The sequence below is a fragment of the Petaurus breviceps genome, unplaced genomic scaffold (assembly GCF_028583685.1).
Source record: "Petaurus breviceps papuanus isolate PSGF00001 unplaced genomic scaffold, PetGlider_PUasm1.0 90574, whole genome shotgun sequence".
NCBI classification, from domain to species: domain Eukaryota; kingdom Metazoa; phylum Chordata; class Mammalia; order Diprotodontia; family Petauridae; genus Petaurus; species Petaurus breviceps.
The window spans coordinates 3,902,585-3,916,861 of record NW_027187277.1 but is presented as its reverse complement, the minus strand read 5'-3'; the positions used below and the strand labels follow the sequence as shown (position 1 = coordinate 3,916,861).

The following is a 14,277-nucleotide window of genomic DNA, read 5'->3' as shown; positions in this document are numbered from 1 at the left end:
TCATTCTCAACCATCCCAAATTTCCAACTGGTTGCAGAAATCTTGTTATTTTTACCTTTTCAAAATTTCTCTTGAATTTTCTCTTCTCTCTGTTCATATAGCCACCACCAGTTAGGTCTTTATCATCTTCTTCCTTGACTAATGCTGTCTTCTAATTGCTCTTCCTAAATCAAGTGTTTTCATACTCCAATCCATCCTCCAATCAGCTACCAAGGTGATTTTTCTATGGTGCAGATCTGATCTGCTCTGATGTCAAACTCAAATAAAAATGGGGGCCACCAATTCATACATAAGGATCACTATTGACTTGGTTTAGAAATATAATATTATCTATGTTTTAATGTATTTTAAATTTATTTTGCTAAATATTTCCAAATTAATATTTCACTCTGGTCTGGGTTATACTAAGGAATGATTGCATGCTGCATACAGTTTGTGGGCTGCATGTGATACTTCTGACCTAGAGGATCAAATAAAAAGTCTTTTTGCATTTAAAGCTTTTCATAACCTAGCCACTTCCTGCTTTTTATGTCTTCATGCACAGTCACATCCTTCCTTATACTCTATGATAAAGTGACACTCCTATTTGCAGTTTCTTGAACGACACTTCCTATCCTGTATCTGGCCCTTTGCACTGGCTATGCCTCATGGCTGGAATGCTCTGCCCTTCCACCTCTGACCACCGCTTCACAGAACTGCTGAATTTAAAACTCTTCTTCTTGGGAGCCCTTTCCAAGTCCTTGAAGGTGCTGGTGCCTCCCTTTTCAGATCACTTTCTATCTTCTTGGCATACAACTTTTACGTATCTAGTTTCTTTTTGCTTTTCTTTGTAGCTCCAGTGCTGCATATATAACAATCCACTTAATAAATGCTAGGTAAATCACTTAAACTTTCTTAGCTTTAGTTTCTTCATCTGCAAAACAAGGACCTAAATCTACAAAGCTGTAAAAGTACAAGTTACACATATCAAAATTTTATATAAAGCTAATAAAATTGATCATGTCAGCTATTGTTGACAATTATGCTTTAACATTGTAAGCTTAAAACATTCAGTCTATTAACTGACATTTTTCTTTCTGTTTTAACAATATTTTAATTGCCATATACGTGACTACAGTTATAAAGAAGAATTGCTGAATTTAATATGTTATTCTTACTTTTCAGGTTTTAGGTCTCTATAGATTATTCCAAGACTATGTAAATGATCTAAAGCAAGAGCAAGTTCTGCCAAGTAGAATTTGACATCTTCTTCTGTGAACATCACCTAAGGAAAGAAATGAAATTTTGTTTAGTATCCATTTTTAGTTTGTTCTGGTGCATTAAAAAAAGTGTTTATCATTCTGTGGCTCTGGTATTAAATAGCAATTTGCAAATATGATTACCTTCCACTTTATCCAATCAATTATCAAGACTTTATTATACACCAAGGATGTAGCCAGGGATTAACCTATACTCTTGGTTTTTAAGGAGCTTTGAAAATTAGTTCAATCAACCAAATATTTATATCTCTTGTATATCAGTAACTATGTGAAACATAGCAAAGATTTTTATATCAGATAATTCAACTCTGTGATAACTTAACTGTTGTCCTGCCATTCATTCAATACCCATTATTAAGTGCCAAATATGCAAAGTCTGTTTCTTAAAGAGAAAATCACATTTGGATTATTGAAATTGTACTATTATGCAAGGATGTCTTTTCGATGCATCTTCCCGCCTACAACTATTTTTTACTCAACATAACTGAAAGAAGTGCCAGTAGACAGAAAAGATTTAGTCATTCACCTTTCTAGAGGTTAAGGTCCTTATTTTCAGGACAAAACCAAAAAGTAAGAAAATAATTCTGAGTCACTGATTCTTTAATGAAAATCTTGTGTCATAATAGGTTATAGCATAGTGGTGGAATAAAATATAGATTTAATTACTTACTTCTTTGGATAAGCGTGTAAACAAATCTCCTCCCCTGAGAAAATCCAAAATAAGATATAGTTTCCCTTCTGTTTGAAAAGCTGAAAATATTAATTTAAATGACACAATGTTAGTAAGCACCAAGCAACATAGTTTATACTTTTAGGTATTTATGTAACTTATTCAAAACTTTTTGAATAAAAAGGAATAAATAATAAAGAAAAAGAAAAAAAAAGAAGTGCTAATAATCTATAGCTTAAAAAAAGCTAAAATTAGGGTCAGTGCAAGTCACTAATTTTTCTTATTTATATGGAAATATAAAATCCAGCATTAGATAGGAAACGATAAGAGTTTCTGTTAAGTTTTTCTTCATTGCAGTTCTTGTGTTTAATTTTCTGACAGACTAGTTGTGAAAAAACAAATTTACAAAATATGATTTTCTTTTGTTATGGAAAAAAGCTATTCTACACTTGAAATGAAGAAAAACATCGATATGTTTAACATGCAGCATGGCTGGATCTAGCCATATACCACAAGAGCCATTATTACTTATTAATATTAAGGAAGCAAGATGGTCTGAAGCTTTGGGGACAAAGTTACTTCTTTCTCAACAATTCCTCTTTGGTATTCCTATTTTTTAAAGATTGTGTCAACTTATAGCTATTATTCAAATATCAGTGTATCTTTAGAATATTTACCTGAAACAGTCAAAATGAACTTAAATTTTAATCCAATAAAAATTTAGCCACCAAGGTCATTGTAAAGAAACAAAACAAAACAAAACAAAATACAAAAACACACAAACTTCTTTACGTCAAAATATTACTCTCATTACAAATACCACCTTGTAACTGCAGTTAATATATTATATTTAATATAATTAAACACAGAGGGAGAAAGCAATAAATAAGAGATCAAACTGGAAGCTGTACTACAAGAATAATTGAAAACAAGTATTTTTGTAGGAAAAATCGTTCAATATATATGCCTCTTACTGCCTACCATTTAGATACTATATTTAATTTCTGTCACACTTTGTGTAGTAAAACATACATAATGGTAAATACACTTCTGCATATATTTAATTTTTATTTTAGTTGCTTCAAACAATTGTAAAGATAATTTTCTATTTATAACTCAATGACATTTGAGAATTACTTAGAAAATATTTCAGTTTCAGGAAGGATAAAAATAACTAGAAGTCTAAGCTTAAAAATCCAGCCTATCTTTATGTCTGATATATAATATATATCATATGATACATAATATATATACACACACATCATAATATACATAATATATAACCTTTCCCGATCCCCCAATAACTTACCATAATGCAACTTAACAATAAATGGATGGTTAACTTCTACCAGGATATCACGTTCCATTTTTGTCCGAACACGATCTCGAACTGTAAGACATTGTCCAATATAACTGAATCAGAATAGGTTTGAAATCTTTAATAAATAAATCTCTAATTACTTTTCTGAAAAGTCATGTTTGTGCATATAAGTGTGTGTAAATATAAATATAAAATCTGCTGCCTTCTGAATTACTAGAAAGTAACAAAATACATCTAAGTTAAATATATTCAAGAAGAATTCATTGAAAGCTTCAAAAATGGCTCTGAAATGTTTTTCTCCTTTTTTAAAAAATAAGCACATTAAAAACTGGCTTTAAAATTGATTAAAGTATCTCTGGGAGGGATTGTTAACACAGTGAATGACAGGAATCAAAAAACTTTTTTATGATAGGCTATATGAGTTGGTCAAACCTAATAAGATGAAATTTAAGAGAGCTAAATGACAAGTCTTAAATACTTGGAATATGAGGAATGAAAAAGCCTTGCTTACTGAAATATTCTTTTACTCTGTCTTATATGGGACAAGAAGGCTGAACAACTAAATGAACACATTTTACATGTGTTAAATTATTAGTAATACATGTGTTAGTAACTTGGTTACTGAGGTGATTTGGAAACAAAAATACAGATGGAAATGAATTAGACTGAAGAGTTAATGTTCAATCTTCTCATTCTAGAACCACTGACCTCTTGTTTAGGACAGTGATGTAGTGCTCCTGATAGTGAAGAGCAAACAGGGAAAGATGACTAATTTAGACAGCATTGCCATTCACTTGGAAGTCCTACTGATATCTAAATCTCAATGTATTTAAACCAAGTTCTACATCTTTTCCATTACTATATGCCCTATCTATATTTCTTATTACCATCTTTCCATTAGCTTTGTTGTCTGAGGTTTCTCCTCTTTCATTTACTTCCATAACGTTAACAAATTTAGCTGAATGTTATTCATTCTCTCACATCTCAGCTCCACAATGCAACCTATAGAAACTACACCTAGGTCTTTATTACTTTATATCTATACCAGTGCAACAGTTTCACAGCAAGACTCAGTTTTTACCTCTTCTCATCTAGTCTACACAAAGCAACAAGTAGCTTTTTCCTTAACATTTTAATATCACTTCAGTAGTCAGGAGACAGGTCTTGCCTTTGTTACCAATTGAATGTGCAACAGTGCAACATCAAGAAAGTTATTTACTCTCTCTGCACCTCAATTTCCTCATTTATAGAGATGGGTGAAGGGATTTGTCTAGATATTTCTACTCTTTCAGGATTCGACTGTTGTCTTAAATAGTCTTATTTTCCACATTTCCTTATATGTAACACTGAGGAGACCTTGTTTATACAGAGAGTTGAAAATTAGCAGAGTCTCATTCACTGAAGTCTTCCCTTATTTCTTCTGATGTAAGATTGTATAAAAATTCTTTGACCCAGTTTCTTTTGCTTATGTAAAGTACTAGGAGCAAATATAAATCACCCTATGCTCAAGAATTTTAATTAGTATACTGGTTCAGAATAATAAAAGCTCTCTTTTGCTCTGGTAAACTACAAACCCTAAAATGGAATTTGTTATACTGATCTATGCTGGCAAGGTCACTACATTCTTTTGAATACATTTTTTCCTATGTAGCAGTGAGTTATTAAATCTAAACCTTGCCTGGAATAAGAAAACAGTTTTAAGGGCTTTATGTCATCCTCTTAGGGTCTCTATGTTTCAAAAATAGTTTATATCAATGATTTTTAAACTTTTTAGGAATACATGCCACTAAGGGCAAAAGATTGTCACAGATCTTTAATTTCTACCAAAATTAATGAGAAAAATGGCACAATTTTTGATGAAACTTCAAAGAGAAATATAATTTATGCCAGAAACAAAAGAAACCATCAAATTATAAACATTAATACAAGAGACAAGTCTATAATTCAAAAGGAGCAACAGAACACACTTTGAAAAGCAATATTTTAGTCAAAGTATAGTAGACCAAGTGTAGACTTGGGAGTCTACTTGCCTCCCACTCTATTGTAACCCTAAGCCAAGTCCAATGGTCTTTTAAAAATTCTCATTCTGCATGATCTCTCTGTAACTTTGGACACATTTTCTTCTTCCTGGATTCTTCTTCCTCCTCAGTTGGTTTCTGAGACTTCAGTCTCCCAGGTTTCCTCTTACCCTTCCTCTATCTCTTTTCCCTGAGCTCATCTGTGTTCCAGATCCATATTTGTAACTGTCTTCAGGACATCCCTACCTGGATCTCCCACTGGGAACTAAAACTCAACAAGTTAAAAAATGAGTTAATCTTTTTCCTTAAACTTACTCTTCTTTCTGACATTACCATGTCTGTCTGGTTCTGGTATTCACCACTCATCCCTCTTCTTCCTATCTGACTCTTTCTTCTCCCTTTAGATTTCATATTTAATCAGGTATTGGGCCCTATAAAGTCTATCTCCACGATATCTCTGGTTCTATTCCCTCTTCTCTATTACCATTGTGATTCCCCCATGCCTATACTTACACCATCATTCTCTATGTAATTCTTCACTGTCTAATGAATTCTTACTTAGCTTTTATAACTCAAAAGTCACCTCCTCTTATGGAGCCTTCCTTGATCCCTGCCTATCTCTATCCCCAATTCCTCACTCTGTAACGACCTTTTCCACTATTTTTATGAAAAAGATATGAAATATGAACTCCACTTAAGATATGTCAAGTGTTTAATGAAAAAAAAAAAAAGGTGGACAATGCTTCCCTAAATTTCTATCACCTCTCAAGGAATGCTCTTAATAATTTTCCCATTAGGAAAGAAGATTCTTTAAAGATATAACAATTTCTCCCTCTATGAATTAAAAACTGTTTTAAGACAAGACAAAACTCCATGGATTTTGAGAGGTAGAAGACAAGGGTCACAAAGGAGCCCCAGGTTCTAACCACCCTGCAAGTTATCCTCCCACTCTCCAGCAGGATATGTTAAAAAGTATTTGATACAGTACAAAGTACATACAAATTACTATCATCTGTTCAAAAGAAAAATCTGTAAATTTAATGCCTGTATTTGAGAGGAGGGGATGAATTTACTTTAAAATTAGTTCAATTTTGTGTCTAAGATATAGATGATACAAGTTTATCATGCTACTCTCCTGAAATCAACTACCATATATTCACTTTGTTCCTTTGTCCCTATGTTCATTTAACTGCCAAATTCTATTTTCCTTCTTTATAATACTGTTTAATTGTGCTTACTGGCACTCCCATAACTATAACCCCACCCTGGATTTTACCTAATACCTGGACTACTTCAACAAGTCCTTGTGCCAGCTTTCCCCCTCTAATCCATTGCATGAACTACAAGAAAAATCACTTTCCTTATAAAGCTTTAGGCACATTATTCTTAAAAAACACTCCTTAAGGATTATGATCAGAGTGCCCCAAAGAAAAGAAAAAGTATAATGAAGAGGAACAGTTATGATACTGGGAACAACACTGAAAGTCATATTATATTAGATAGTATATTAGAGAAAACTTGTCATTAAAACAGCAAAAAGAACTATGCTATAACAGAAGTCCAAAGATCAAGTTTAATGATAATAGTTATCACAGAATTCTATTTTAGGGCTAAAATATAGTTCAGATACAGATGAGCAAACTGAGATTTAAGAGGTGAAGGGACTTATTCAAGTGGATTTGTGTAGGAAGCCAGGTCCTAACTTTCACTGCAGTTTTTTTTTCCATTATATGGCACTGCTTTCCAAACTTTCAATGGAATCATCATTATAGGTTGTAGCCAGAACCATTAGACAAGAAACCAAAACCCCTCAAAATGAAAACCAGTATATATACTATTTTTACCCAGATTATAAAAACTATACCTTACTGAGAGTCCCTGGGTACACAAAGAAATCTAAACAATCTAAATAAAGCAGAATATAATGAATCAAACCCAAAGATGTAGTCTTGTAGGCTGCCAGGTCTACATCCGGGGGTAAGAGCACAATTTATGAGTAGCTAGAACTTCTAGAGCCAGGCATCTGCATTCTGACTTTTCATATGCCTCCAGATCATCTTGATAAAGACTTATAGGAAAAATCATCAAAAGAAAACTGTACTTAAGAAGGAAAATAAAAGCAGATTATGAAAAGCTGGCATAAAATTTTTTAAGGTTATTAAATAGGAATCCATACCAAATAAAATTCAGACCTACTTACCTTTCAGGGTGGCCTTTTTCAATACTTTCATTGCATAAAGCTGTCTAGCATCGGATCCTGAGATTTTTTTTACTAGAAATACCTATTTGATATAAAAAAACCCATAAAATGTTTAAAATAAGCATTACAAAACATTGCTCTTCAATATAGTAACTCAAAATAGAACCTAATTAGGATATATTATAGTTTATTATTTTTAAGTAGATTCCGTTAAATTATGGATATAATTACATCTTTTCAAATTTAACAGTTACACACAGTAAAACCCTATAGCTTTAGTCTACAAGACAGTTTGATAAAAGTTATAATAAAGAGGATTTCACTTTAATATTTTATCTGCTGATAAAGAAATCCCTGTACAAATGGATTACTGTAGACAGTTTTCATTTATAATCTCTTACTGTAGGACAACAGAATGTTTCTGTTGTTAAAATCACTTTTGTATTTAAACCATTTTCAAATATTTAATTAGGATTAAACCATCATCTTACTGTTCTAACAAATAAAATACCTCTGTATCACCTACTCCCTCCTCCCCACCTCACCTGAGGCCTGGGGCCCTACAGCCACAGGAGTCAAATAAAGTCAAATAAAGCAACACACATCTATTTAATACAAGAGAGAAACAGAAAGCACTGGACCTGGTGCATATATTTATTAGTATTTTAGCTGTTTTCAAAATATTTTCTGGCACTCAGTCAATCAATTATATGTGGATAAAGCCTACTCTTTGTGATTCTTGGCAATAAGATATCCCAGAAAATCTAATTCCCTGGTTGGAATTTGTTATCACAGGGAGAACCTTCCTAATATTAGCATAAAAGTTGTTATAGGGGGGCGGCTAGGTAGCACAGAGAGTAAGAGCACCGGCCCCAGTGTCGGGATGACCTAGGGATCGAATCTGGGCTCAGACACTTAGCATCACACCCAGAAATAACTGGCCATGTAACTTTGAGCAAGTTACTTAAACCCTTGCTTAAAAAAAAAAAAAGTTGTGATAGGGAGTTAATTTCATAGGAGTAATGTTACAAATAAGCAATTGGCAGAATTTATAGCAAATTTTAAAAATATATTGATGTTATCATGAAATAACAACGCTTAAGGCAACACTTTGTGAAGCATATCTGATGTTTCATTCTTTTACCAAACTGTATTCAGGATTGAAAACTGAATTTTAGTTTTTTTTCTAGTCAGGCAACCAGAAAGGTAGAAAAGAAAAAATAAAGGGCCAATATATCACTAGTCTTGAAAAACAGAAATGAATTTTATTACCTCTCAAAGGACTAAAGGGAGGAGCTGTTAATACAAAGTGGGAAAATAAGCAATTTAAGAATAAAGTTTTAAAAAACTTGCCGTAAGTAATGTGGCTACAGCCTTGAACAGGTGGAATGGCACAACTTACAAAAAGATTCTTAGAAATATCCTTTTTAGTCAATCTGCAGGAAATCAGATAGCTAAGAAACAGTCATTTCATCTCTAGATTATTCAGACAGGTGAATCATCTAGGGAGACTTATCATGAATGAATGAATGATATTTACAAATTCAAGGTTTAACAAATCTATGTAAATTAAATAACAGAGAAAATTAGGGTATTTATCTGATAGCTCTCTTTTCTTCGGGCTTCTTTATTAGTTTTGCTCTGATCTATAAATAAAAAATCCTCTTCCCTATTCTAAACCTTTTTCTCCCATCTTTTAGTACGCGTTCCTAGCCTCATTGGACTGCTGGCATAGTCCAGACAATGTCTGAGAAACAAAGCCTTGGCTTAACTTTTTTGGTGTAGGGAGGCAATGGGGGTTAAGTGACTTGCTCAGGGTTATACAGCTAGTATATAGTATATGTCTGAGGGTGGATTTAAACTCAGGTCCTCCTGACTCCAGGGCTGGTGCTCGATCCACTGTGCCACCTAGCTGTTCTGGCTTAACTTTTTAAAGTAGTACAATGTTCTGTTTCTCCTTGTCAGGCAGTTAGGAGGTAGAGAGATCACTGAACCTGAAATCGAGAAAATGAGTTCAAATATAGCTTGTCACTTACTAGCTCTGTAATCAAGTGACCATGAACTGGTCTGCCTTAGTTTTCTCATCTGTAAAATGGAAATATTCATAGGACTTATCTTCCAGGACTGTTGTAAGGATAAAATGATTTAACACTATTTGTAAAGTGTTTTGTAAACCTTAAAGCGCTAGGTAAATGACAGCTATTATTATTGTGCGACTTGTCTAAGTCTTGAATGGTTGTTTTTGTTATAAACTATTTTTTAGCATAGATTGGTTAAGTGGGATGGATAACAAAAAGTTTCTGCATTTGCAATATAGTATTCAAATTATAATCCAAGAAGAAAAAAACAGCAACTCCTAGGGTTTAGATGTCACCTTTCCTGAAATACATATTTTACCCATTTTGTATTCTAAAATAAAATCTTAAATGACAAAACAAATGAGCATTCAACTCAAGGGGATTTGTTAACCAGTGTCTTTAGACTTTTATTCATGGGAAGATGGTTCTACATTGTGCAAGCCTCAGATGTCCTGGCCTGGAGAAATCAGGTAATGCAACATATATTATATCTACAATTCTTCATGAAATAAAGAAGCTGGACCAGAAGAAAAGGAAAGTTCCTTCTAGCTCTTATATTCATTTATTTGTACATTAATAAAGACTGCAAAAAATTAATATCCATCAGCCAAGATGGCGCCCTGGTTATTTTCTTTTTTAACTTTTTAGAGAAGATCTATAGAGATCATGCTTTCTGAAGGTAAAATGTAAGGCAGGACACTATTCTGAAGTCCTCAAAGAGGTTCCAATGTACTTGTGGATGATAGTCACTTTCTCTTATTTAATAACTACATATATTAGAACATAAGAAGTCACCAATAGAGGTATATGTTGCTTTTCTTTTAAACAAAATGTTTTCTAAATCCCATGGTATGTGTTACTTAATTTTCATTAACATACATGAAGATGACATACCTTTCCAAATGATCCTTGTCCTAGTACTTTTAGAAGTTCAAACTGGGAGGGATCTGCTTTTTCATGTCCTTCTTTTACATGATGTGTGATTGCAATTTCTTTGATACTGCCTTCCTCCTGTTGAAGCAAATAAACGACCTTTGTTATAGCCACTGGAAAACACCACTTCAAAGTAAAGTTTTATCAAGTTGGTAGACTTTTAAGAAAAAAAAAATCAAATTAAACAAAGTCACCTTTTACATAGAAAATCTGGTTACAACAAGGGACAAGTCAACTGGCAGAAGGAAATAAGTAACAATGTCAATACTGAAATTTTAAATCAGTGGAAAAATAAGCAAAGCTTACAGCAGCTAGGTGGGGCCATGGATAAAGCACTGAGTCTGAAGTCAAGAAGATCTGAGTTCAAATCCAGCCTCTGACACTTACTAGTTCTGTGATCCTGGGCATGTCATTTAACCTCTATTCTTGCCTCTTTCCTCATCTGTAAAATGGAGATAATAATAGTAACTTCTTCTCAGGGTTGTTGTGAGGTTCAAATGTGACAATATTTGTGAAGTGTTTAGCAAAGCACTTGGCATATAGTAGGTGCTATATAAATGGTAGCTGTTATTACTATTACTAAGCTTCAATATTTTTTTACAAGTGGAATGAGTGCCAATTCAGAAAAACTACAATAAAGTGTTTACTGCTTTATAAGCAGATACATCAGATTAAACAGTAAAATAATCTTGTAATTCAGGCAGATATTTAAAATATTTCTGGAAAGTAGAAATCCTACTATGGAGAACCACTTCTATAATGAAGCTTAAAAAAATTTATGTGAAATTTTTACTTGAGGTCCCAATTCTATACTCTTATCTTATACCTGGTAGAAGTTCAATAAATAACACTGAAAGACTTCCATTTCTACCAAAATTATAAGCAAAATATTGTAAAAGCTAAATTAAAATGCAAAACAATTAAAAACAAAAACCAAATCTATTTAAAAATTCATTTTGCGCATTACAGAACACACATATGTCCCATAATCCCCAAATTTGTCAAATTTATATAATATAAATCTACATAAAAACTTAAGAACGAACATAAAACAATGGCTTTTCATTTTTTGAAAAAAAAATTAATTTATTATATATATTATATGGTACATATTAATTGATTTTGTTATATTTTAAGTTCCAAACTGTCTCCATCCATCCTTCCTCATGCCACACTACAGAAGGCCACAACTGACACCAGATATATATGTGTACACCCTCCCCTCCCCCCCACACACTATCCTATGCATCCATGAATAATTCTATTTGTTTATTAGTTCTTTCTCTGGAGGTAGCATCTTCCTTCATAGGTACTTTGTAGTTGATGTGAATATTTATAATACGCAGAATGCTCAACTGTTCATAGTTTTCCTTCAAACAATATTGCTGTTTCTGTATACAAAGTTCTCCTGGTTCTGTTCATTTCCCTCTTCATTATTTCATATAAGTCTTTCCATGTTTTTCTAACATCAACTTGCTCATCATTTCTTATAGCACAGTAGTATTCCATCACAATCATATACCATAACTTAGTTATTACCTAACTGATTGGCATCTCCTTAATTCTTTGTCACCACAATTAGAGATGCTATGAATATTCCTTTCTCCCTGACCCTTGGGAAAGAGACCTACTAGCAGTATTGTTAGGTGAAATGGTGTTGTATATATACACATATATGTATACACACACTCTCTCTCACAACTCTTTGGGCATAGTTCCAGACTGTTCTTCAAAATGGATGGATCAGTTCACAGTTCAATCAACAGTATATTAGTGTTTCAGTTTTTCATTTTGGCCAGTCTGATAGGTGTGAGATGATTATCTCAAAACTGTTTTAACGTGCATTTCTCTAATCAATAATGATTCAGAGCATTTTTTCTATGACCATATATAGCTTTGATTTCATCATCAAAAAACTGCCTGTTCACATCCTTTGACCATTTATAAACTGGGGAATGACATATATTCTTATAAATTTGGTATCTGAGATATGAGACCTTTATCTGAGAAACTATTTTCCCCCAAATTTTCTACTTTCCTTTTAATCTTGGCTATATTGATTTTATTTGTATAAAAACTTTAAAAACAATGTATTAAAATTATCCATTTTACATCTCACAATGCTTTCTATCTCTTGTTGATCCATAAATTTTTCTTCCATCTGTAAGTCTGATAGATAATATGTTCCATGCTCTTCTAATTTACTTATGATAGCTCCCTCTCTATTTAGATCTTATGTTCATTTTGACCTTATCTTGGTAAATAGTGTTAAGATATTGGTCTATAGGGGTGGCTAGGTGGTCCAGTGAAGAGAGAGCACTGGCCCTGGAGTCAGGAGGACCTGAGTTCAAATCTGGCCTCAAACACTTAACACTTATTAGCTGTGTGACCTTGGGCAAGTCACTTAACCCCAAATGCCCTGCCTTCCCCCCTCAAAAAAAAAAAAAGATACTGATCTATACCCAGCTTCTGTCAAGACTTCTTTCTAGTTTTCCAAACAGTTTTTACCAAATAGTGAATTATCGCCAAAGCTTAAATCTTTACATTTGTCAAATACAAAGTTACTATAATAATTTACTACTGTATGTTGTATGTCTACTCTGTTCACGGATCTACTTTTCTATCAGGTAGTTTTTGATAATTACTGCCTTATAATACAGTTTTAAGATCTGGTACTGCTTAAACTCCTTCCTTTACATTTTTTTTTCATTAATTCTTTTGATATTGTTGATCTTTTGTTCCTTCAAATGAATTTTATTAATTTTTCTAGGTTAATAAAATATTTTTTTTGTAATTTAATTAGGATGGCATTAAATAAGTAGATTAGTTAAGGAAGAATTATCATTTTTATTATATTGTATATTATAACACATATTATATATCATGTAGTATATAATATATAATGCATATACTATATATTATATAAAATATATATTTATTATATTAATAATGTATTATATACTGCCCACCCACAAACAATGAATATTTCTTGAGTTATTTAAATCTAACTTTATTTATACAAAAAGTATAATTGCATTCATGTAGTTCCTGGGTTTGTCTTGGCAGGTATATTCCCAGATATTTTATGCTGTCTATAGTTATCTCTAGGATTTTACAAGTACATCATCTTCAAAGATACAATTTTATTACTTTACTGCCCATTTTGATTCCTTCAATTTTATTTTTCTTCTCTTACTGCTATAGGTAGCATTTCAAACACAATAATGAATAATACTGGTGATAATGGGCATCCTTGTTTCACTTCTGATCATACTGAGAAGGGTTCTTAGTTTCTGTTAAACTGGGCAATTTATATTTTTGTTAAGTATTTTTCCATTTCACTTAAACTGTTAAGTTTATTTGGCATATAATTGGGCAAAATAACTTCTAATGATTGTTTTGATTTCTTCTTCATTAGTAGGAAATTCACCCTTTATATTCTGACACTAGTGATTTCATTTTCTTCTCTCCCTTTAAAAATCATATTAACCAACTGGTTTATCTATTTTGTTATATTTTTTCCCCCTAAAACCAACTCCTACTTTTATTTATTTATTAATTCAATGGTTTTCTTACATTCAATTTTATTAATCTCACCTTTAACTTTTAGGATTCCCATCTGGTGTTTAATTGGGGATTTTAAATTTGTGCTTTTTCTAGATTTTTTCTTTGATCTGTTCTTTCTCTATTTTACAGATGTATGCATTTAGAGATATAAATTTTCCTCTGATTACTGCCATTGTTGCTTCTCACAGGTTTTGGTATGCTGTCTCATTATCATCATTCTCTTTAATAAAA

General features: G+C 32.4%; 1 protein-coding gene across 5 annotated transcripts in view; it reads right to left on the bottom strand.

Moving 5' to 3' along the window:
* The window catches only part of RPS6KA3 (ribosomal protein S6 kinase A3), a 116,830-nt gene that overhangs the window by 59,261 nt on the left and 43,292 nt on the right, over positions 1–14,277 (bottom strand). For 4 of the 5 annotated variants that reach the window (XM_069063430.1, XM_069063434.1, XM_069063433.1 and 1 more), the window contains 5 exons: positions 10,441–10,557; positions 7,469–7,550; positions 3,239–3,319; positions 1,930–2,009; positions 1,158–1,264 (listed from right to left, as the gene is read on the bottom strand). In XM_069063430.1, coding sequence (XP_068919531.1) covers positions 1,158–1,264; positions 1,930–2,009; positions 3,239–3,319; positions 7,469–7,550; positions 10,441–10,557 — 467 coding nt within the window. Of the gene's footprint in view, positions 1–1,157; positions 1,265–1,929; positions 2,010–3,238; positions 3,320–7,468; positions 7,551–10,440; positions 10,558–10,866; positions 10,922–14,277 lie in introns of all 5 variants that reach the window. The other variant, XM_069063432.1, reaches the window with a different exon arrangement.